This window comes from Callionymus lyra, chromosome 4 (assembly GCF_982586985.1).
Source record: "Callionymus lyra chromosome 4, fCalLyr1.hap1.1, whole genome shotgun sequence".
Classification (NCBI taxonomy): Eukaryota; Metazoa; Chordata; class Actinopteri; order Syngnathiformes; family Callionymidae; genus Callionymus; species Callionymus lyra.
In genome coordinates this window covers 13,143,952-13,168,938 of record NC_141821.1, presented here as the reverse complement: position 1 = coordinate 13,168,938, position 24,987 = coordinate 13,143,952, and the positions used below count along the sequence as shown (strand labels likewise).

Here is a 24,987-nt window from a genome sequence, read left to right as displayed (position 1 = left end):
CTTTGAAATTAGATGGCTAAAGAGACAATATAATGGGATTTCACGCTGAACATGGAATGGTTCACAAGTTTAAAATATTTGAATAGAAAATGACTCACCATCGGTTTGGGACTTGCTAAGGAAAATGGTACTCGCTCTCGGGTGGTCCGAGGGATTGTACTCCATTGGTAGATCTGAAAACATGGAAAAAAAACATTTAAACATTATCATTTTTTTTAAGATAAAATGTATGTTGGTGCTGTTGTTGCAGCCGCTCTGTTCAAACTACTAGTTTGTTAATCCATACCCGGAATAAACACAGCAGAAGGTTATGGATCTGTTGAGTATTGGCTGCAGACAGAACCGCTTATCGGGTGGAAGCTAACATACCGCAGCAGGGTAATCAAGTCAAATGGAATTGTAGATCACATCGTCACTGTGTCCAACCGTTATTTACTAACAGGAACTTCAATAAAGTGCAAAGCATCAGAGAAATAAAAAATCTTGAGCTTTTATACACACATCATGAAACATAATTGAAGTTATAATCAATGGTTGTTTTATATCATATCTACAGAGCTAGTCCTCTTCCTTATAATCTATTGTTTAAGTTCATAGACAGCACTTTGGACTTACATTAGGGATGCATGTGTGGATTCCAAATCACCATAACAATTAAATATTAAAAATATATCAAAATGTTTTTTAATTGCCCCAAAACAACAAATCTGAAAAATTACTTTACCTTGAACTTTAAGGATTATCACAGTGCCGGCTCTCAATACTACTTTTTTTCAGTAAAGTTTTACACTGCTTTTGAGTTTTCCATCAACTCAAATCAAGCATTTTCGATACAAATCTTAGTGTGCCACTCAAGCTTCAGATGCGTGTGGTTGGATTGTTATAACCTAAGAATCATATTAAGATGTTGATCATAGATTGGCCATGCACACGGATATTTGATGATTCAGAAATATGCACACATTTTTCAACAACTTTAAAAGTCAGCTATTCATCCCAGAATTGAAATTTGAACTTGATGCAACTTATTCATCTCTTAATCTATTATCTATTATAGTCATGGGACACTAAAGCTAATCTCTGTTTCAGCCAGGATAATATGATTTTAAAATGGATTTCTGAAGCTAAAAAAAATTCAGTTACTTGTAAACATGCAGCTTTTTCATACTTGAAAATGCTCCCCGTCCAGATAATGGACTATAAACACACATTAAAGTAACACAGGGAACAGAATTAAACTTGCAGTTATGCAAACATCACATGCAGTAGTTTCAGCTTTCTGCTCTAACAAAATCCAACTGATCAGTTTTTTTTTTGAAGAGTTTTTGCCAGTTATATCTAGGGGGGTCTAATGCTATTAACTAAAAAACAAACATTAATATTAGCTCCCAGCTCCTGACACCCTTCAGGTTGCATGAATCATTGTTCGAAAACCTGCTGGAACAGGAAACTGTGTGTCGTATGTGTGGGGTGAGGAAAGCCGTTTCCTGGTTTCTAGGATGATGTCAATGAGACAGGAAAGGGCTAAGACCTGACCAACACCCAGAAGCAGGGAGAGGGGGATGCTCGTGGAAGACAGAAAAGTTTTGTTCGTCAAGAGAACAAAGATTCATTGAGTAAAATGAAAAGTACATGTTTAGTAAGAGTGAGTTTCTAACCATAATATAAGTGGAATATTTCATATCACGGTCACAAGAAACATCAGTTAACATCGTGTTAACTTTTTATTCGGTCATCATGTAAACAAACTATTTATTATTGTGAAAGAAAAAGTTCCACATTGACGAGTTCAAAGAAGCTACGAGATGTAGTCGGAAGGTCACCAACAATAGAGCAGGGTGTGTCCTCCTGTTCTTTTCATGAGGTCAGTGACCTTTGCTTTAGTTGCACCTCTATCATTTTACCACATGTTTTTAAAGTTGGACAAAGGCCTCCGACATTCTGCTGCTGAGAAACGCACTCATAGAGTAATTAATCGCAATAACATTTTTCTTATCATCAAACGTGACAGCTTTCAAGAGACCTTCTGGTGAGAACTTCAGGACTCGGTGAAGCTTAATGAAGCCTGTGACAATAGAAAGACAGGTTTTACCGGATGGATTGTTCCAATATTTATTTTTGACCACTGAAGGGTTTTGCATATATTGTAAGCAATATGTTGAGAAATAGAAATGCTAGAAGCCACTGAAATGTTAGCTAGTAACTAAGTATCAAAACAAAAAGTCGGTTAATACCAAACTAAACAAACTGTGTTATTTTAAAGCTTCAATGTGTCTCAACAGCAAAATGACAAAAAATATATACAAAAAACAAATAATGATTGTTCGTCCCAGTCTCTTTATATGTGCAATTCTGAATTATGACTACAAACATATAAAGGTTACCTGGATTTTCCTTTTAAATAATGGCTGTATACTTGTTTTTAAAAAAGGAATGGGAGTGGTTGAGCCTTTTTTTTACAGGGTAAATCACATGTTTCAATATATGTTAGTGTTGAAATGTTGACTGTGAAAGTGGCATCATTGTGAAGTAGTTTACATGTCACAATTCTTTAAGCTATTGTGGTAGAATTTCAACTAGTTTCCAAATTAACTCTTTAATTATTATTGAGATATATGAAATAGCCTTCTCCTTCTTCTACAAGTGACTGTGTAGTTCATTTCAGAAAGAGTGTCTTCGGTCATTTTCTCTGTTAGTGCATCTCATACCTGGAATTCAATACCAAATTAAAGACGTGAACTCAAGACCCTGACTTCTTTAATTCATCTCAAACTTGGCTATTGGAAGAACAACACTTTTGCCACAAACCTGGCTAAACCTGTGTATCAGTTGGTACATTCCAATACTTTTCTCTTTTTCTCCAATTGTCTAACTTGTCAATGTTTTTTCAAACTATTCCCACGTTAACGACAACCTACCAAAGGGACTAAAGATTAGCCGTCAGCTATAATCTTGCATATTCACATGTATATATCCATTAAAATGTCCCCTTTCAAGATAAAATACGCTCTTAACTACGAACCAATACAAAATTCCTTTCCGACTCATTTTCTTAGTCAACAGTAACATTACAACCTGCCTTATGAAATTGTTTCTCAACACCTTTACCTCTTTGTCTTGTTCCCTCTCTCATCGCAACAGCTGCATGCGTTTAAGCAAGTTTAACGGAACCTCTTGTAAAATGGACACAAGAATTTTGTTTTGTTGAAAGATAGATTCCAGTTAAACATTGGTTGTATTGATCCTAATGAGATTCAGAATCAGAAACTTGTATTGCCAGCGTTAACACACAAAATAGGATTTTTTTTTGTGCTGGCTGTACAGAATAAACGAATGAAAAAGATGACACACAAAATAAGCAATAAAAAAAACAGAACCAAGCACCAAGGCAGCCATTCTAAGACGCCTTTGCACTGTTTTGTTAAAAAAAAACAACTGTAGGCTTATTCTATGGATGTCAGCTAAAAAAATAGGATGAGATTAAGGGTTGCTGGAAATGCATCAAGTTATTAATTCCAAAAGTACCATTGATTTTATTAAAGCAATAATGCGACATTCACCATTTTGCTCATAAAATATTTTTAAGTGCGTCCACTCCAGCGAAGGAGTTCATAGTACACAGAAATCCTCTCTCTCAAATGAGGAGAGGAATTACCATTAGAATGCACAAGACGCTGTGTGTCGACGTTGAAAGCAGCTTCCTGCCCTTGCAGAGTGTCACAAGAGAGTCTTTGCATTTCAACATCAGCTCGAGACCAACTAAAATCTACAGTGCCGCTGAAGGGTGCCAGCCTTAGGGGTGCCAGATGGCAAAACATGCCACTGCCGGCTGTCAACTGCATGCTATCAAACAATACGCCCACGTGGTTACGATCAGAAGCACGCAACAAATCTAGTGTTTGAGACATTAAGTGTTTGGAGGAGTGGAACCGTCTCACGAGTCGATTAAAGAAGTGCTTTTTTTTAATCACTCTTGCACTTGTGACCGTCTAGCATTATGTCAAAACAAGGCAAGCCAGCTGGAGTTGATCAAAAGTTGAAAATGGAAAACAAACAAACAAAGCACGTGCAAACAAAAAAAATCACTCTCAAAAGAAACTACGCATACATTTTTAGTATTAAATTGTGTGTTATTCTCCATAAAGCTTAACAACTCCAACAAGTGTAAAGGTATAGCCATATAATTCAAATTGTAAACGGTGAAAAAAACACATCATCTATTTCAATATGAAGTATAATTCGACTGACAAGATAAACAGCTAATGCTTGATATGATATACTGTATTCTAAGATGAGGAATAATAGAACAATACAAAAAAAGCTGCAAGCAGCCCCATACTTTTCTTATCTTTTGAGTTAGCTCTAAGTGTTTTATGCTATAGTTGGGTTTCTCCAACTTCATTGAAAAGGTAAGGGTTGCTGTGATGGCTAAGAAAGTTTTATTCATATGAAGTATTGGCATTTCTCGTTTGGTAAACAACACACAGTGAATAGGCAATTTCGAAACAGTAACACTTCAGTAACACTATTATCTAAACGCCATTAAAAAAACTACTGATAGGGCCTTTTTTGGACCTTTAACCCGGGATTATTTGCTTATAAACCCGATTAGATTAGATTGACTTTATAAAACCCTCTGGAGATCTCCTTCGGGACCTTAGGTTCCCAGTACACAGCAGACAATACAAGGTACAGCAAGTTCCATAAAAGAAAAAACAAGAACAAAGTGCAAATAAAAAGAACATATACATCTACATACATATATCAATTCGATTTTTACGAAAAGGAACCGATGGTTATCTTTGTACTCATCTAGAGCTAAGTATCAATCAAACATTCTCAATACAGATATCAACTTCAATTCTAAAAATTAAAATGTACACATGGTCCAAATCTTGAGATAAATATTTCAGCTTTAGTAAATTCTCTGGGCGCTGAAAGACGAAGCTTGTTTTGATAATCTGTACTGGAAATTGTGTGACACAAAAGGACCAAAGTTCGCAAATCATTCCAACGCCCCACTGAAATTCAGCTTGTGCAGAATTAACCGTTTTGATTTACTTGAAACGGAAAAGACAAATTATTTTACTATAATAGCCTGACAGAGGGCGTTCTATTTAAATAATCTGCATCCAAGTAGCACCGTCACTAAAACTAATGAGCAAAATTCATTAAATCCGGAAAAAGGTACGCATGGACTCGACATCCAGATGACAGTTATAAACCCCCCCAACTATCACTATCTAACCTTTCCATCCCTGCTTCGTCTTCCCAGTGTAACCAGGCAACACAGGCTTTAAATTACTGAGGTGGCGGAGGAAGGCCCATCAAAGAAGACAAGGCGCCTGGACCTGCCATTGATTGCTCTTTTTTTTTCTGCAGCTCCGCTACCTTATTACACGAGGAACTGAACTAATTACTTACCAGTCGCACTTAGAATCTGTGCTCTGGCCAAAGCAGCTGACAAAAGAGGGACCACAACAGCAATTTATCAGCTGTCCAACTAAAAGAAAATCCATTTACAGATGCCTAAGCTGGTAATAAGCGAGACGAGAGAAATAAAATCTAGTTAAATGTGAAAAGTCGTAGCACTTCCCCTGTAGATACACTGTACTTACGAAAGTACATACATCTCAACATTGGCGGGCTGTCAAGTACCATGTGATGATAGTTATTATGGTACAACAAGCCACAGCTGTGTGGTCGTGAACAAGGGTCGGGAGGTGTTGACACAGAGGGAGGAGATCACTATTAGAGACGGCAGCATTGGAGACACATGAAGAAAAAAAACATGTATCAAAAGAATGACACAGAGGAAGAGACGGTATATGTTTCTTACAGTGAAAGTCTCTATGATTTAGCATAATACAAACTAATGAAGAGATATGATCGATGTCATCTGTAGTAAAGGAAGCACAGAGAAAAAAAAAATGAGTAAAATAAATGTGAAACCAAGGTTGAAAACTTAAACACCAAAATAAGTTATTATGCTTCAGTTATTATACAATCGAAAGAAATTAATTAAAAAAACGAAATGTTTCTCTTTATCAAACTTAAAATATAAAAATGAATGGATGGATTGATGGAAAGATAGATATAGACAGAGATAAAGACAGAGATATAGACAGATAAATAGATAAAGAGATAGAGAGAGAAATAGATGAAGAGATGGAGAGATGGATAGAGGGATAGAGGGATCATTGCTTTTTTCAGCCACTCTCGGCTTTTGCACAGCATGAAATAAGTGTTTTTTCACCGTGTACTATCCAGATACAGCCTTAGTCTGACTGGCATCAACCTGTTCTATGAGATTTCATTTGCGTGCTAAATCAAAACCTCTTGCTCATGGGGGTACGGTTTTCACCTACATAAGTCACAGACGACAGAAAGCCATCTGTGCTGAACTACTGCTACACCGAGCTGACATTCCAAACGCGTAATAGACAACATTCTAGCAGACATACAAGGGGATGACGGATTTGTGAATGATGCAAAAAAAACAACAAAAAAAACTGGCAAGCAAACAAGCTTCTCTGGTACCTGCATGTTGACACTGTGAGTCATGAGCGATGTTTGCTGATTTACTAAATCAATCTGAGCTGCCAAATCTGTTACACTTTTACATTCGTCGTGCAAAAAAAAAAAAAAAAGAGTAGATGATTATTTGTTCAGCATAACCAGCCAACTAGAGCTGGAGGAACCGGTTCCATTTGGATTGGTTGTTGCAATCGCACCCGCTTAAATTATATTTTTAGAGAATAACCAGTAGATATGGTACATAAAGAGTAGATTAACTAACTACGAACAAGAATACATAGAAACTGGCAGGACACAAAATCCATTAGGTCTGTCCAGCTGCCAGTTAATGCCCGTTATTGTGGCAGCACTGGGTCATGCTGGCACCCACCGGGGAGTAATGCATGCATGTCAGCATGGAGGCAGCCAGGTGTGTAAAAACTGTTATCCAAACAACATGATCACCACCCATCTGCTTCCCCCCCTCATGACCAGCCTCTGCACCGACTCCGACTAGAGCCGGGGCGGGAAATTACAACATTGAATGCTGTCGAACTAAACGCAATAAAAAAGGAATTAGGGAAAGAAGATGAAACGAAAAATAAACCCCAGAGTGTTCCAATAAAATATTTATAAACCAGTAATTGCAAAGTGATGTAAATGTAATGTAATCTGAATATTACAAAGAATAAAATATTGCACATTTATTTTGAGGGTCAAGAAATTTTCACAAAAGTACAAAAGAGAAAAAAAAGAAAGATAAAAGAGTTAATAATATTAATAAATAATAGACTAAAACTGTTGAGTTTACTTTGACCTCATGAGGGCCGCAATAATATAGTCAAAGGGCCGTATATCGCCCCCGGGGCTTGACTACAGGGTTTGACGTTTATGTGCAACCTTAACTTCTGAATTCTAACTAATCAAAGTCATTTATTTCTAATATTATGAATTACTTGAGGTTAAAAGTTACAGCACAATAAAGTCTATATATTTAATTTGTGCTTCTGTAATTTATACAAAAGTAATCTGCTCCTTTCACTCATTTAAAACCTGCCCGAAAAGTTTTTCTTCTTCATCAATGGATTGCCACAGCAACTCCTCTCCATTACTACTTCTTCTAAAGACGACAAGAAGCTAATCGTACTTCTAAACAAACTTTTGTTCATCAATGAAACATCACTGACTTCCAACAGAAGCTGCATTGTCTGACTGAATTCTCATTAGACCATTAACGTACAACCACGGGGATTAGTCAACAATGAACTCTGAATAAGCTCTTTAAGAAGAGAACGATAGTCACACTTCACCAGGTAACAGACAATTGAAAAAATAAATGTATTGATCAGTTCATCCAGGCACACACCTCTGGTTGAGTAAATATAAAGATGGGCATTTTAAACAATAAAAAAGGATCATACCATAAACTAACCCGGGATTATTAGAGTAATATTTAAAAATGCACATCAATTTTAATGACTGGACGCTCAGATGCTTTTATTTTCGTCCATAAAACAACACTTAAAACATACAAATATCCCTAAGAAGGAATTGTTTTGAGTAGTTGTCAGGCAGGATTCAATTTGAACATTCTCTAATACCCAGACAGAGATGTAGCAACATTGCTAAACCAGGATAATTCATTGTCATCTAACTTCAGACAGAGTAATAAACGTCATGAATGATCTGACCGAGGAAACCTCACGGAAAAATCCTTGCAAAGGGAATTTTTCACTCCTACAACAATTGCTACTAAATCGTCTCACACGCCATACATCGGGGTCAACATGTCTGGGATTCATACTTGGGAGACTCCCCGGGCTCATCAACCAGGCATGAATAATCCATGTCCAGATTTCAATTAGCCTGCGAGCAACACTCGTCGATATATGTGTGCATGCCTGTGTGCGACTGCGCTCCAGAGGGAAAGAACTAGCATGAATGAGACGGAGAGGAACGTCTGGCCTGGAGCATTCGCTCCATTACAGATGTCTACTTTAAGTAAAACAGGATGACGGCTCCATCTGCTTCGACGCTGCTCGCTCAAAGGTTTTCGCAGCACTTGATTAAAACACCTTCGCAGTGAATTTAAAACCTGATATAATTGGATTTTTGAGATGGAATATGTCTTTGGAAACATTTAATAGGCTTTCATACGACTTAAGGATGAATATCTCAAGCAAAAAATCAAATATACGAATCACTGCTGCGTAAGAAGTTAATGTCATTAAAAACACATCATTGAAAATGGTTACTTGTACTATGCATTTACAAACAAAAAGATACAACAATGTAGGTGTATTATCCCAGTTTACAGCATTTAATGAAGAACCAGATGCTTTGTAAATTGATTTAACATCCTTAAATTGTATGGTATTTAAAGTATGCCAGAATGCATTATGGGAATTAGGTAGACACCACCTCATCGTATTTCGGGATCATAACTTCATTTTAATGGTAAGCCTGTTTCCTTACAGTAGCATATAGGGGTGAGTATTGGCAAGAATCAGATCAGGATACAGAGGAAATTATATGTATTGCAATATATTTTGATGCTGTAGGAACAAGCATATTTGTAGTATAGCCTGAGTACTTGACTCTGGTGTTGCAGTCGTTTCTGACCGGATGACTCATTTGAAATCAAAATATGTTCTATAAAATAACTTAAAAAACTGCTGGAGACTGCATCTTCTAATCCTCAGTCATTACAAGGATCTAGCAGGATGTTCGTTGGAGCTATGGAGGACGTAACAACTGCCATTATATAGTGGCCAGAAGTTTAATTGCAACACAAAAATGAACAAATGCTGTGATTATCTGCATGTAAACTGTTATTAAAATCAAATTGTTTTACTTTGAAACAGACTTTATTGAACTGTCAACCATAAAAACAACGTTGGGGAAACAAAATATACATATATACAAGTATATGATTTCAAATCCCCAAAAATAAAAAGGGTGAATTTTATTTTTATTTTTTAAATCGACAAAGTGCTGTCAAATATAGTTAAGAAAGTATAGCGATACATTGTTGAATCAATGTTTTTTAACACCTCGGGTAGCATACCAACACCAGGCTAACCTAATGCAGAGCTTAATATAAATAAATAAAACATAATTAAAAAAAGTACAAAACATGGAAACAATAGAAATATATTTAAGATACAAAATGTAAAATCGTTTTTTTTTTAGTCACACATTTTACACCGGGGATCACCAACCTTTTTGCAACCGAGGGCTACTTCCTTGGGATTGAGAAAGTACTACCAGGAACTGTTCGATACAAATAAATCCTGAATAAAAAACACCTGCTTAATTTGTAATGCAAGTGCTTGACTGTAATATTTGAAAATGTAATAGTTCATAATGAAAAAATTGAGACCATAATTATTTTTTGTAACATGACTTGCGGGTGCAATCGGTGGTCTTAACACACATGTTGAGCTTTTGTGACCCCTTTGCTCCACACTTACACAAGTGAAGAAGACAAGGGGAATGGCTCGAGTACTATGTCAGACCTGGGGCTGTATTGCAGTAATTTGCTGGTATACCCAGGACAGATAGTGGCGTAACCATTCACCCGTAGTCCCACATCATATACTAGCCTATTTATGTACAAGATCAATGTTGGAAATTCAATAACTGTCAAAATCAATCAGGATGGTAACTTTTGAATATTATTGGTTCATTTAAAATACAAGTCCTTACAGACGCAAACAAGGCCAAAACAGATATGACAACTTGTGTCTGTACGCATCACCAAGTGGGTCAAATCTAATTCAACTGTTAATTTAGCCACCCCAAACCAATCTTATGAAGAGGGGGGGAAGGGAATAAATAAGCACTGTTACTGTTTAGTTGGTTTTACAGCATGTGGGTCATTACCACCGTCAGGAGATCCAAAGGCAAATTCCTCTGCTTGATCACATGCACAACTGGCACTTATGAGTCGAGTTTTGTTTGGTTGTTTTCCACTCGTGAATAAGAGTTTCAGACACTCTCATTATTTTGTGCATTGCTTTAAAATGACATTGGTACTTCAAACAACTTACCAAAGGAATGTATCCAAGTGTTCAATACAGTTCTATCTATCTATCTATCTATCTATCTATCTATCTATCCATCTATCCACCCACCTATCTATCCATCCATCTATCCATCTATCCACTTATCCCCCTATCCACCCATCTATCCATCCATCTATCCACCTATTTATCCATCTATCCATCCATCTATCCATCTATCTATCCATCTATCTATCCACCTATTTATCCATCCATCCATCTATCCATCCACCTATCCATCTATTTATCCATCTATCCATACATCCATCTATTTATCCATCTATCCATACATCCACCTATCCATCCATCCATCTATCTATCCATCTATCCACCTATCCATCCATCCATCCATCACTGAAGAATGGTGCCGTGTCTCAAATTGCATACTTGCGTACTCAAAGTTAGTATTTTTAGTGCATAAGTACGTCTCAATTCTTAGTATGGAAAATTTAGTGCGCCATGCACACTAAATTGGCGTACTAAAACGCCCACAAAACTGAGTAGGGTTCGATGGACACTATCTACCCTAAATGGCAGCCATCTTAGTGACGTTGTAAACGGAAGTTACGTCATATATATATATATATATATATATATATGTGCATTTTCAGCCAACAGTAGGAGGATGACACGTCTTCGGTGCTGATACCAGCGTAAATATCTCGCGAATATTTAATTTCTCATATTTTTTCTTTATTTCTTCTTCCAAACTTGCAAAACGTGCTGCCAGCAGGTGTCAATAGCGTTCCAACAGCGGGTTGCAACCATCGTTAAATAGTACTAGAAGAAGAAGATGTCGCCTCATTTCCCAGAGTATGTAGCGGCAGTGTTCGATTTGAGACGTACTATCTGTTGAGAATTTTTCGTAATAGTTAGTACGTACACTATCCTGATGCATACTAACTTCTAGTATACTAAGAGAAGTATGCGATTTGAGACACAGCATGGGATTTGAAAAGTCTCCCAAAATTGTAAAAACAAAACAAACTGACCAACCAAACTAACCTAACCAAACTGACCAGGTGTAAATACAGCACTTGTATGAAAAGTCCTGTGACCTTGTGACTTCAGGTGTAGGTGGATGGCTGCGAGTTATTTACTAAACATTAGGAATAAACTCCAGAAACCGAACGACGACACTACAGTCTCACAAAACGTCTTGACGGTTACTAACAGATGTTGAGGAGGGTCATTTCGCAGGGTTGGCTGGCTTTTCCGATTAGGTATCTGTACAAATATGTAATGTCGTAATGTAAACGTTCCAGTGAGTGGGAGCGATGATAAGACCGCAGCATCTGGCTTCTTAGTCAAATCTGTCAAAACACTTTTCAAATGAAGGATCGGTGGGGAGCCGTCAAATGTTTCGCTGTGGGAAGAAGGCGTAGACACCATCTTGGTGCTAAGTGTGATTAGTCAAATGTGTTTTCAAGCTCGAGAGCAGATTGCGAATGCCATTTACAAGCAGGTGTGAAGAAAGCCCAACATCTGGGCTGATTTATAAACATTTAGGAACCCTTAATAACTTAAGACTAGGATGCGATATCTCATCAGACAACAGAAATCAAAGTATGGATGGAATGATTCAAGAAAGGCGCCGGCATTAGTACTCTTTAAACAAAAGACAGCCATAAAAGTCGACCGTATAATCGGCAAGATTAAAGGATAACTGATTAATATATGAAGGCGTTCCAAAACCCAGCAGGGAATGTACACCCGCATTGCGGAGCAGAATGGAAGTTGCAACAATTGTTGCCAAAGAGGAGACATCCATTGTCCCCGTCGTGTCCATGAACCCCTCCTGCATTGCTGTACAACAATGTCCTGCTTCACAAAACACAAGCGAAGCAAAAACAAAGGTATCCAAAGAGGACCCGGTCATTCCGCCCTCACCGTCGCCGACCACGAACTCCGGGGAGCCGAGGGCCGCTTGTTTCGATAACGCGACGGGCGACAGCAAGGTTTTTTGCACAGAGCGAACCATGACGCACATGGAGGCCTTGACCCCCGACATCGCAGACCTGTTGCAAAAGTTGCGAGATTACGAGAGGGATAAGCTTATCCTGTCGCGTAATCAGCAGGAAATCTTATTAATGTTGGAGATGGAGAGGGAGAAGGTGCGAGAACTTGGACATCTGCTGCAGAGCCAGCACATCGCCTTCGCCAAGCAAACGGAAGCGGTCAGCAAGTACCAGGAAGAACAAACGGCGATATGGCGGAGAGTAATCAGTTGGCTGTTTGGTGGGAAGTGGTGGACATCGAGGCAAAGTCAACAAGTTTTGCCATAACAGTGGGCTGTGCGGTAAAGCTTAACCAACAAACTAACTAGGCTACAAGTATACAAGAGCCACGATCCTGATGCTTGAATAGTTATGATGAACATGTCCGTGAAGGTTCTCGTTCATCCAGGTCATGGTTATCCAAGAGCTTGAACTATAAATTATAAGTTACCAGAACTTTTTTGAAGAAGAAGAAGTCCTGACCTGGACCAAATGAAAAAGTAAAATGACTAAAGGAAAAAAAAACAGTTCAGAAGTGACTCTTTTTAACCAGCTCCAAACATTAGAGCAAAAGTGAATGAATTTCTCCTTTGGACTTCAAATCACTTAACAAGCATGTTCAGGATCATTTTTCCTTTTCCTCTTTTTTTTCAGCCTTTTCCGCACTTTAAAGTCTACTAAAAAAACATAAATATTTCGTGTTATCTAGCGTTACATGTGGTGGAGAGCGATCAAATAAAGTCTGGAAGAAGATAGTTTGGGAAAAGCCTGGATTTTCAAGCGTTGCTAGAGACAAATATAATTGGTAAAAAGCCTAATATGGTTTGGTCACTATCTCCTTTTCTTTGTAAAGAAATAAATATTGTAATGTATTATGGTAAACTTGAGTCTTTTTTTTAACTTTTTTGTCTCTTTTCTTTCTGAAAATCGTTTGAATAAACAAGACAGAATATACAACTGAATGCCTCAACATTATCGTTGAAAATCACCTCTTTTTCTCTTCTTATTTTAGTGTTTCATTTCAGTTTAAACTGTCATTAGATAACTTTCAAAATTGTTTTCAAAGTGTCAATCTATGGCAGTTATGATTTGACACTTCAAAACCAATTGAATTGAATAGAAAAGTAACACCTTAAATAAAAAAAAAACATTGTCCAATCTTGTGTAACCTGTTTTATGAAGCCTGAAAAATATTCAGAATTCAAAATACATTCTTTAGTTTTCACTTTATAAAGATTACTGTGACAAATATGACAAGATTTTAAGTTCTTTAGACACAAGATAGTGTCATACAACCTTGATATTCAATTGCAGATCATTACCAACTCAAATCTTTATTGGGTTGTTTTTCCTCTTTCTTGTCACTGCACATCAGTTGCTGAGGCAACTTCTGTTCCTCCTCAGATGCCCACTGCTGAGTGTAACAGTGTGTGTTGATGGACCAAACACATAACTCGATTTTCACATCTTCTCCGGCGACTATTGGGGCTGATGGTGCGTCCCCCCCCCCAACCCAACACCAACATCACTGCTTCCTTCTCACATCACGTCCCACAAGAGCACATTTTCACACCACCAGAGTATATGCTATTGACTCGTTTACTCATACAGTGTCAACACACTTGTTTGAAAATGCTGTTCAAGATCACATGTGATAAAAGATGTTTTCTCCACTATTTAGTTTTAATGTCACTATTGTACAAAAGCAACTTTAGTGGATTCTAGCTTTGGCGGTTGTGGTACGTGCATTAAAAATTATTTCTCACTGTGATTATTTTTTGTCATACATTGTTCTTTTTCGTGGAACAATAAGCCATTCATTTTTATTATTTTGTTGTTTGTTATTTAATAATAACAATGTCATATTTCAAGTTTAAATGGATAAACAAAATTTATTTTTAATAGACATGTGAACTTGAATTTTTGCGTTAATTTATTTTGTCTTTTCACATTATTTGTCAGGGTTAGTTTTATTGGTTCCGCCATCAGGAGGGTTTGCCACTAAAACTTTGCCAGTCAAACTTGTCAAACCAACAAAATACACATCTTGTAAGAAAAGCTATATGGTGTTCACTAGGAGTATGAGAAAATATTGATACACCAATAAAGCAGGTTTTTTCATAGTACCGTATTGTTATTTGACAGCATTTAAATCCTATTTTACTTTTACTATAGTTCTTATGCTTTATATTGTTTTAAAGTGTGTATAAAATAGAATAACCATTGTTTTTTTGTATTCATTCATTAATTCATTTTCAACCGCTTTATCCCTTACCGGGGTCACGGGCAGACTGGAGCCTATCCCAGTATCATAGGGCGAGAGGGGACACCCTGGACAGGACGCCAGTCGGTCACAAAACACACAAAGACAGACAACCATTCGCACACACTCACAATTCCCATGCAAATATTTACTGTGATGGGTTAACTCATGTCCTGTAAACAAACTTCTGAAATAACCATTACGTCCTTTGCAGCCGATTACTTAAGTCTGCTGATGACTAAGGACGAGAGGATACAGTCATCTCCAGCCGCTTTTAAAGCATGATGTTTGGACACATTTGAGGATTAACATTACATGTATTACATGTTCTCCAATATATATATACAGCATATATATATATATATATTCTCATCCATTGAAAACCGCTTTATCCCGGGGAGACTGGAGCCTATCATAGGGCGAGAAGCAAGGGACACCCTGGACAGGACGCCAGTCGGTCGCAGGACAAACAAAGACAGACAACCATTCACGCACACTCACAATTCACATGAAAGTATTTACTGTGTTTGTTAACTTATGTCTTGTAAACAAACTTCTGAAGCTGATTACTTAAGTCTGCTGATGACTAAGGACGAGAGGATACAGTCATCTCCAGCAGCTGATGTTTGGACACATTTGAGTTTTCCAAACCAAATTAAAGCAGTTAGGACTTTAGTCAAGAGTCATGTGGTGTGAAACACCAGAGTCAAGTACTCGATCAATACTACCTTGTTACTACAGTATTCTGAAATAACCATTACGTCCTTTGCAGCTGATTACTTAAGTCTGCTGATGACTAAGGACGAGAGGATACAGTCATCTCCAGCCGCTTTAAAGCATGATGTTTGGACACATTTGAGGATTAACATTACATGTATTACATGTTCTCCAATATATATATTCTCATCCATTGAAAACCGCTTTATCCCGGGGAGACTGGAGCCTATCCCAGTATCATAGGGTGAGAAGCAAGGGACACCCTGGACAGGACGCCAGTTGGTCGCAGGACACACAAAGACAGACAACCATTCACGCACACTCACAATTCACATGAAAGTATTTACTGTGTTTGTTAACTTATTGTCTTGTAAACAAACTTCTGAAGCTGATTACTTAAGTCTGCTGATGACTAAGGACGAGAGGATACAGTCATCTCCAGCAGCTGATGTTTGGACACATTTGAGTTTTCCAAAACCAAATTTAAAGCAGTTAGGACTTAGTCAAGAGTCATGTGGTGTGTAACACCAGAGTCAAGTACTCGATCAATACTACCTTGTTACTACAGTATTCCAATGTATCGTATAGTTATTGCCAATTCAAGTACATTTATTTAGATTTCTCGTATTCTTCCATTTTCTAATCGCTCTGTTTTGTTGACCAAACAAATCCACCACAGATGGTTTTCCTATCATCTGCCCCAGAGAGAGATGTCATTTTATGGAGCCTTTTTTTTCCCAGAGTTAAAGTTGTTGGTGGAAGGTGTCCATTGCTCCTGGTTCAACTCTGGAACGGTACTCACAGGATTTAAATCGTTACAATGGAAGAAAACATACCGTCGAGGTTCTCCCTGTCGCTGATGTGCTGGAGGTTGCAGCCCGTGTCCTCCCGGCACAGCTCCGGCTCCGGCCGGCACTGCTGCTGCTGCTGCTGCTGCTGCTCCAGCCGGGAGTGGTTGTTGCTCCTCCGTTGCTTCGGGCTCGAGGACACGCAGCAAGAGGTCGAGTTCCCCATGGCGGACGGAGATAAGAGTTAAATCCCTTTTTTTTCTGGAAGCCGGCAGTTCCTCCTCCTCCTCCTCCTCCTCAGGAGAGAAAAACCTGGCGCAAAAAGTATTGAACTGGCCCCCGTTACACACGCCCTTGTCGCACCTTTTTTACACGGCGAGTGTGGAGCGAGGGTGTCCTGTGGAGAACATGGTTGTTGTCGTGGCTGTTGGTGTTTGGATCAAAAGTGTGGCTGAGCTCGGAGAGGGAAAGATGTCTGGTCACGGAGCGACATGATTGAACTGGAGAATGTTGCTAGCACATCCGCTGACGTGCTGCGTTCACGGAGCGCGCCGCCAGCTCGGAATTTTCCCACTCAGGGGGGAATATATAAGCCATGATTAAGATAAGAGCTTCTTTCCAACATTTAGGAAGAAGAAAAAAAAAGGTTATCAAGGAGTTTACAAATAAATTATTCAAATTAAAATATTATATTAAGACATACAATAGGCATATGACAAAAATAATAACACACACAACAATACATAGATAATAATCATACCATAAAAATGTTGTAATGATAGACCAACATGATACAAAAGGTAATAACAAAGACACATTTATATATATATATATATATATATATATATATATATATATATATATATATATATATATATATATGTAAATATATGTGTGTGTGTGTGTTGGTTGAAGGTGTACATTGCTCAGTAGCTCTGATCAACTCTGGTATGGTATTACAGGATTAACATTACATGTATTACATGTTTTCCAATATATATATATGCATATATATATACATATATAGATATATATAGATGGATGGATGGATGGATGGATGATGGATGGATGGATGGATGGATGGATGGATGGATGGATGGATGGATGGATATCCTCATTCATTCATTGACAACCGCTTTATCCCAGGGTCGCAGGGAGACTGAAGACTATCTCAGAGTCATAGGGCGAGAGGCAGGGGACACCCTGGACAGGATGCCAGTCTGTCACAGGGCACACACACAAAGACAGACAACCATTCACACACACACACTCATACCTATGGACAATTTCCCAAAGTTCTCAATTAACCTCTGTATGTTTTTGGACTGTGGGAGGAAACCGGCGTGCCCAGAGTAAACCCACGCAACACGTGGAGAACATACAACATACACTCCTATATATATATTTATATATATTATAATAAATTAATAATAATATGATAAAAAAAAAAAAATAATAAGAACAGGGGGAAAAAAAGTATGATACATTTAATCACAACAATACACACTAGTTTAGAAAAGGGGGGAGGGAGTTCCAACACTAATTTAAAATTTAACAATTAAATTTAAAGAGATAAACAAGAGGGTAATTCTACGACTTGGTGCCTATAAAGACACATATTAACTGATCCACATAAAACCATTATAATTATGTTGTCCTTCAACAAGATCTACTTTATTTAAGGTATAATTTACGCATTTATTTTTAAACATTAATTTTTTGCTGTCGTAATTATGTCCAAATTACAAATTATGTCATTGGATTATTTTAAATAATAAAAAACACTTTTCACTCACTTCATTATGTTTTTTACTAGCTTTAATATTCAGTTGCTAAATAATGTTTGCTGCACATATAAGGATCTGGCTGTGACAGCAGAGGAATTCTGGATGCGTTATATTCCTTTTAATTTGATCTTCCATTACAGATCAACTCGACGGTGACAGAGCAAATGGTTGCACATGCTAAATCGCAACAGGATTAAAGGGGATTAGGCGAGGTCAGTGTCAACAAAGACGAATCTTGAGGAGCAGTCTAATCTACTGAGATGTGTTCATGACATGTGAGACAATCGTCATCCAGAGTTATGAAAAAGGTGTTTGTGATCAAAAGAAGAGAGGGTGAAGGGCATCATCGCGATCATAGGTCGCTACAATGCACGTGATGCTAGAGCGTATAATCTGACATGGCACAGGTCTGATTTTCTAGCTCTCCGCTGTGTGACGAGGCCAGATTATTGGAGAGCGTTTAGTGGTACAAATGTGCGCCCACGACAAATACAACGTGTCGTCAACGTCCTCCTCTCTGTTTTAACTCTGCATCTGGGTTAACGCGGAACTCTCTAGACAAGAACGATGAATAAATAAAGGTTAGTTATGTGATCAGGACCAGGATGAGGATCATGTAGAGGCAGAGTACGACCCAAATAAAATGCCAGCTCATTCATTTCCAAACATTTTTTCCAAAACTCCTTTTTTCCAGAGCTGGAGGACGGGCAAATAGAGAAACTAGGAAAGCACAGAGACGGCTCATACCACAGCCAAGGAGCTCATTTCGCATCACTTTGGATGGTTGAATTGAAACGCCCTTCACATGACCACCTGGAATTCTAAGCAATTTCTCAGAATTGAATATATATCAACACATTCTTGTCTCTACAGTCATTCAAGAAAATAAGGCTTAAACATGGCCATACATGAGGACCAGCAGTGTAACATCATAAAAGACACAATCATCAAATCGTCTCAAAGTACAGATGGAACTTTAGAATAGCAGAGCATTGTCAACTCCTTTTTTTTTCCACACAGAGATTGTTGAATGATTTGTGAATCTAAATGGTCATTTGGAAAACCGCGAAAAACGTAGTTGTCTCTTCCCTGTATCATTACAGAGAAATCCTAAAAATCTACTTAAAAATATGTTCCTCCAATTTAGATCCGTTAAGCTATCATTCCTAAAAGCCTCTGTTAGAGATAGAATAAAGAAGAAAGAAATTACTCAAAAACTCAACTCTTCTGACTCACGGACATATTTTAAATGTTCAAGTCTTGCTCTCTAATATGCAGTAATTCCCTCATCATGACCATGTTGCAAAGTTGAAGTTACTACTTTTGAAATCCCGGCAAACGAGAGGTTACGAAAGCACAGGCCATTATGACATAACAATGGCGTCACTCCTCCTCTAGCAAGCTGTAATCACGGCCCGCTTTGTTTATTCAACGAGTCCCTTGGAGGCGGAGACTTCCCGGATTGATGACGCACGGTGACGAACATCGATGCTTGACCGATCACAGCAGAGTGGGCGTTGTTGGGTTAAACAAGCTTTCATCTCCAGAAAAATGTGAGAAAGTGTTTTCAGTGAGAGGTGCTTAAGCACTTTTCTAATATTTCAATGAAAAGAGAGTTTTGTACAAACACATACTGATGAGTACAATAGAGGTCCAAGATCTATTTAAGATACACATAAGTAAACACATTAGTTTCCCTATAAGTGCCTTATAACGGTGTCGATAGAACACTTCCTGTGTGTATAAGTATGGAGAAGATCCACCAATTGTACAGTCAAATGGCAGATGAAATACTCTATACTCTGACCTAAAACATGATGACCTAAAGAACACGTCTCCACTTAGAAAGATGAAATATTCTCTATCTATTAATACTCAGTCTTTAATTTTACCCCTTTAACCTAAATAAAATTCAAGAATATATCTCCACTTAGTAAGATACAGTATTCTACTATCTACAAATACTCACAGCACTTCCATTTGTCCCATTTAACCCAAAACATTACACCTAAAGAATACGTATCCACTTAGGAAGTTTCTCTTTCCGCCCAGTCACAGAATGACATCATTGAAATCCTTCCTTCCCTTTAGGCACAGGCACATTCTCCCTCACTTGATTTATGTAAAAACTTCTTCCTGTATTATAGTCACCTATTGTTCTTGTGAAGCCCCAAACGCTTCTGGGTCTCATATTATCAGTGTGGCTAGCATTTAAAACTTAGATTATGAATTTATCAGCAAAAAGGATATTAATTTACTTCATACGTGGTATTATTCATTTTTTGGTTGGCCGGTAAGGGGTTTAAATACCTAAAGTTGAGCCGAAAATGAAATAAAAACAAATTGAAAGAGCAACAAATGTCAATATCATGGTAAATGAAGACTATATAGTGCATCAAGTTTTGCCATTTAACAGGCTATTGTCCTAGTCCTGTTCTTTTAAAGACCTATTCAATACTGGTTTAACCAAAAAACTAACTAGCTTTTCAGAAAACAATAGTGCATTTAAATATCAGCTTTTTCACAGATGGTTTCAGTGTCTTGTGGTGAAATAGTTATTTTTTATTGGCTTATTATTTTTGTTTCTAGCCGTTGACGGTTTATTTTGCAAAAATCAGAGGCTTCATTTTTCTCTAAAGATCTAAATGGAAATGAACATCACATTTTGTTTGAAAATGTAATTAAGTTATTTAATTGACTGGCTATTCTTATGTACGGTCAAGAAGATTATATTAGCCAATAAGGTAAGGTAAGGTAAGGTAAAACTTTATTGATCCCTCAGGAGGTCTCCTTCGGGAAATTGTTTTTTACCAATAGCCAGCAATTTTTCATAAACAATAAAAAATAATACATAAAAAATAAAATAAGAAGAAGAACATAAAGAGAAAGAAAAAGATGACACAATCTAAGTCTAAAGATAAAGACAAAGAACATAGGTCAAAGAAAAACAACAAAGACAAAGGATACAAAGACTAACATAGAACAGAACATCAAGATACTCTCACTCCACTCCTGCCCCCGAACTCAGAATTGTACAATTTAATAGCCCGAGGGATGAATGAGTCCCTGAGTCTATTTGTTTTGCACCTGGGTAGGAGCATTTGTGCACTCATTCTGCTTCTCTGCTCACTGATGACAGTGCTCAGAGGATGACTGTCATCATCCATGATGGACAGTAGTTTGTTCAATGATCTCCTCTCAGCATCTGTCACCAGTGAGTCCAGCTTCATTCCAACCACAGAGCCAGCCCTCCTGATCAACCTGTCCAGCCTGTTGACACTCCTCTTGGACACATTTCCACCCCAACACACCACAGCATAGAACATGACACTGGCCACCACAGACTGGTAGAACATGAAGAGGAGCTTCTTGCAGATGTTAAATGATCGAAGCCTCCTCAGAAAGTACAGTCTACTCTGAACCTTCTTATATACATGGTCTGTATTGCAGGACCAGTCCAGTTTACTGTCCACTATCTCCACCTCGTCGCCTCTGATGGACACTGGATGTGGCTTTGTCCTGGACCTCCCGAAGTCCAAGACCAGCTCCTTGGTCTTTGAGGTGTTCAGCTGCAAGTGGTTCCTCTCACTCCAGTCCACAAGGTCATGTATCAGACTCCTATACTCGTCTTCGCTGTTGTCCCTGATGCATCCAACAATGGCAGTGTCGTCAGCATACTTCTGGACGAGACTCAGCTTTGAGTTGTAGCAGAAGTCTGAAGTGTAGATGGTGAAGAGGAGAGGGGCCAGTACTGACCCCTGAGGTGCTCCTGTACTGCACACCACAGTGTCAGACTTGATGTCCTTCAGCCTGACATACTGTGGTCGATCAGTAAGATAGTCCGTAATCCAGGAGACCAGACCAGGGTCCACATGCATCTTAGTCAGTTTGTCCTGCAGCAGAGTGGGTTGGATAGTGTTGAAGGCACTAGAAAAGTCCAGGAACAGGATTCTCACTGAACCGCTTCCTTTATCCAAGTGGGAGTAGGTCCGATGCAGGAGGTGAAGGATGGCATCTTCCACACCAACTGCTGGCTGGTAGGCAAACTGCAGGGGGTCTTGCATGTGCTGGACTTGTGGCCTGAGATGTTTGAGGACCAGCCGCTCCAGTGTCTTCATCACCTGCGAAGTCAGTGCCACCGGTCTGTAATCGTTCAGCTCGCTCGGTCGGATCTTTTTAGGGACTGGAACGATACAGGAAGTCTTCCACAGAGTTGGTACTTTCCCCAGCCGTAGACTGAGGTTGAGGACATGCTGGAGCGGCTCAGCTAGTTCAGCAGCGCAGGTCTTTAGCAATCGAGCAGACACCTTATCAGGACCAGCAGCCTTCCCTGGACGAATCCTCCGAAGTACATCCTGTACCTGGATACAATCAATACCAGTCCACATTTAAATCTATCCAAATTTATCTACTTCAATGACGAAACCATAAAAAGAACCTGCTTCCATAAGTAAGTAAGTAATTGTTAATTGTAAAGTGCCTTTCTAGAACAGGGTCAAAAAAAGCTGTCTCACCTGTAGTTAAAAGAAAACTCTGCTGCGCGAATTTTGACCTGCTCCAGTAGAAGAACTCACATTTCCCCAATCTTTAAAACTTTGCATTGGCTGCCAGTTTCTTTCAGGATCAACATTAAAATTCTTGTTCTTACTTTCAGATCTATTCATGGTCAGGCTCCTCCTTCCATCAGTGATCTGATCCAGCCTTACAACCCAGCTCGGGCTCTGAGGTCTGTGGATCAGAATCTACTGATGGTTCCTGAACACGGTTCAGGACCAGAGGAGGGAAATCCTTCCAGACTGCTCCTAAGCTTTGGAACGATCTTCCTCTCCCTCTGTGTTTGATGGATCTACTGACTCCTTCAAGAAACATCTGAAGACTTTTTTATTTGTGCAGGCTTTTCCTTGATTTTCACAGAATTGAATGTGGCCCTTGAAGAATTATAATTGTCCTCCCCTATTTTAAAGTATATATTTTAACTGTGTATTGTTTTTGATTGTTTAAGTGCTTTGTGACCCTGGTCTAGAAAGGCACTCTAGAAATAACAATTACTTACTTAATTACCTACTTACTTACTTGAACAATCAAAAGCAATACACATTTAAAAATACCTACAAATTAAAAAACTGTAAAAGGCCAAGACAACAAGACAACATAAGACAATTAGTAAAAACAAAATGGGCACAAATAAAAAGTTATTGAGATGTTTCTTGAAGGAGTCAGTAGATCATCAAACACAGAGGAAGCGGAAAATTAGGTGTTTCTTAGGAGCAACACGTTGTCATAAAGAAAAGAGTGACCATATTACCTCACTTTGATGATATATAAGTATGTGCATGCTAGCAAGATTCCTCATTATAGCTTTTGTTGCCGAATAAAGTAATTTCACGTAACTTCCTCCATGGAAACATTTGTCAAGTCATTTTTCTCTGCATCATGAAGTCATATCAATGTTGACTTAAATGGAAAGATCGGGTAACGGCTGCGAAAGATGCCGAATATCAAGGTGTTCAGCGGAAGCTCAAACCCAGAGTTGTCCCAGAAGATCGCCGACCGCCTCGGGCTTCAGCTCGGGAAGGTCGTGAGCAAGAAGTTCAGCAACGGAGAGACGTGCCTGGAGATCGGCGAGAGCGTTCGGGGCGAGGACGTCTTCATCGTCCAGAGCGGCTGCGGAGAGGTCAACGACAACCTGATGGAGCTCCTGATCATGATCAACGCCTGCAAGAACGCCTCGGCCTCCCGGGTCACGGCGGTCATACCCTGCTTCCCGTACGCCCGGCAGGACAAGAAAGAAAAGAGCCGGACTCCCATCGCCGCCAAGTTGGTGGCCAACATGTTGTCGGTGTCCGGGGCGGACCACATCATGACCATGGACCTGCACGCCTCGCAGATTCAGGGCTTTTTCGACATCCCCGTGGATAACCTCTACGCCGAGCCTTCCGTGCTGAGGTGGGTCATGGTGAACATCCCCGACTGGGAGAAGTGCGTCATAGTGTCGCCTCACGCGGGGGGGGCGAAGAGGGCGACCTCCATAGCCGACCGGTTGAACGTAGACTTCGCTCTTATTCATAAGGAAATAAAGAAGACGAGCGAGGAGCATCGCATGGTCCTGGTGGGAGACGTGAGGGGCCGAGCGGCCGTCCTGGTCGACGATATGGCGGACACCTGCGAAACCATCTGCCTGGCCGCCGAAAAGCTGGTGTCGGCCGGCGCCTCCAAAGTCTACGCCGTCGTCATACACGGCATCTTCTCCGGTCCGGCCGTGGGACGACTCAACAGCGCAGGCTTCGAAGCGGTGGTCGTCACCAATACCATTCCACAGGGAGAGAAAATCAAATGTTGTCCCAAAATAAAAGTCATTGACATCGCCATGATCCTCTCAGAGGCCATACGGCGGACGCACAACGGCGAGTCGGTTTTATATCTGTTCAGCCATGCCCCGGTGGAATGAAGGAGGGTCCTGCTTGTGCACCAGAGTGAACTATAACCCAATAAATAGTCATGATAACTGAAAATACTTGTCTATGTTCATGGATGTGAAAGCATAGAGTCGACAAACGCTATTTTAAGTAGCAGTATTCTCAAATTGTGAGATTTTGAATGGATCGTAAATCACACTAATCTCAGCAGAAGTAGGTACCTTTTGTTTTGAAATACTTTTTTTTATTGTTTTGTCTATATAAAGCTTATACGTTTGCATTGAATGTGCATCTATCTTTAGTAACATTATGTTTTTGAGTGCAAACTAATTTAAAGTTGACCGGTCTGATGTGTATTTGTTGAAGTTTTCCTGTGATTTAAGGTGAGAAAGGTCTGCTGGATGGAGTAGTTTTACACAAAAATGTCATTCTTTTTAAA

General features: G+C 39.1%; 2 protein-coding genes across 5 annotated transcripts in view; one reads left to right on the top strand and one right to left on the bottom strand.

Annotated features, from left to right (window-relative positions):
* The window catches only part of ccny (cyclin Y), a 32,984-nt gene extending 16,069 nt beyond the window's left edge, over positions 1–16,915 (bottom strand). For 2 of the 4 annotated variants that reach the window (XM_087788795.1, XM_087788797.1), the window contains exons 1-2: positions 16,394–16,915; positions 99–173 (exon numbers count right to left, since the gene is read on the bottom strand). In XM_087788795.1, coding sequence (XP_087644921.1) covers positions 99–173; positions 16,394–16,571 — 253 coding nt within the window. In that variant the 5' untranslated portion in view covers positions 16,572–16,915. The remainder of the gene's footprint in view (positions 1–98; positions 174–16,393) is intronic. The other 2 variants (XM_087788796.1, XM_087788798.1) reach the window with 1 other exon arrangement.
* Positions 16,916–23,524: 6,609 nt separating this feature from the next.
* On the top strand, positions 23,525–24,644 carry LOC148081779 (ribose-phosphate pyrophosphokinase 1-like). The gene has a single exon (XM_087788838.1). It carries the CDS (start codon positions 23,621–23,623, stop codon positions 24,578–24,580), a length of 960 nt encoding a protein of 319 aa, XP_087644964.1. The 5' UTR covers positions 23,525–23,620; the 3' UTR covers positions 24,581–24,644.
* Positions 24,645–24,987: the final 343 nt, after the last annotated feature.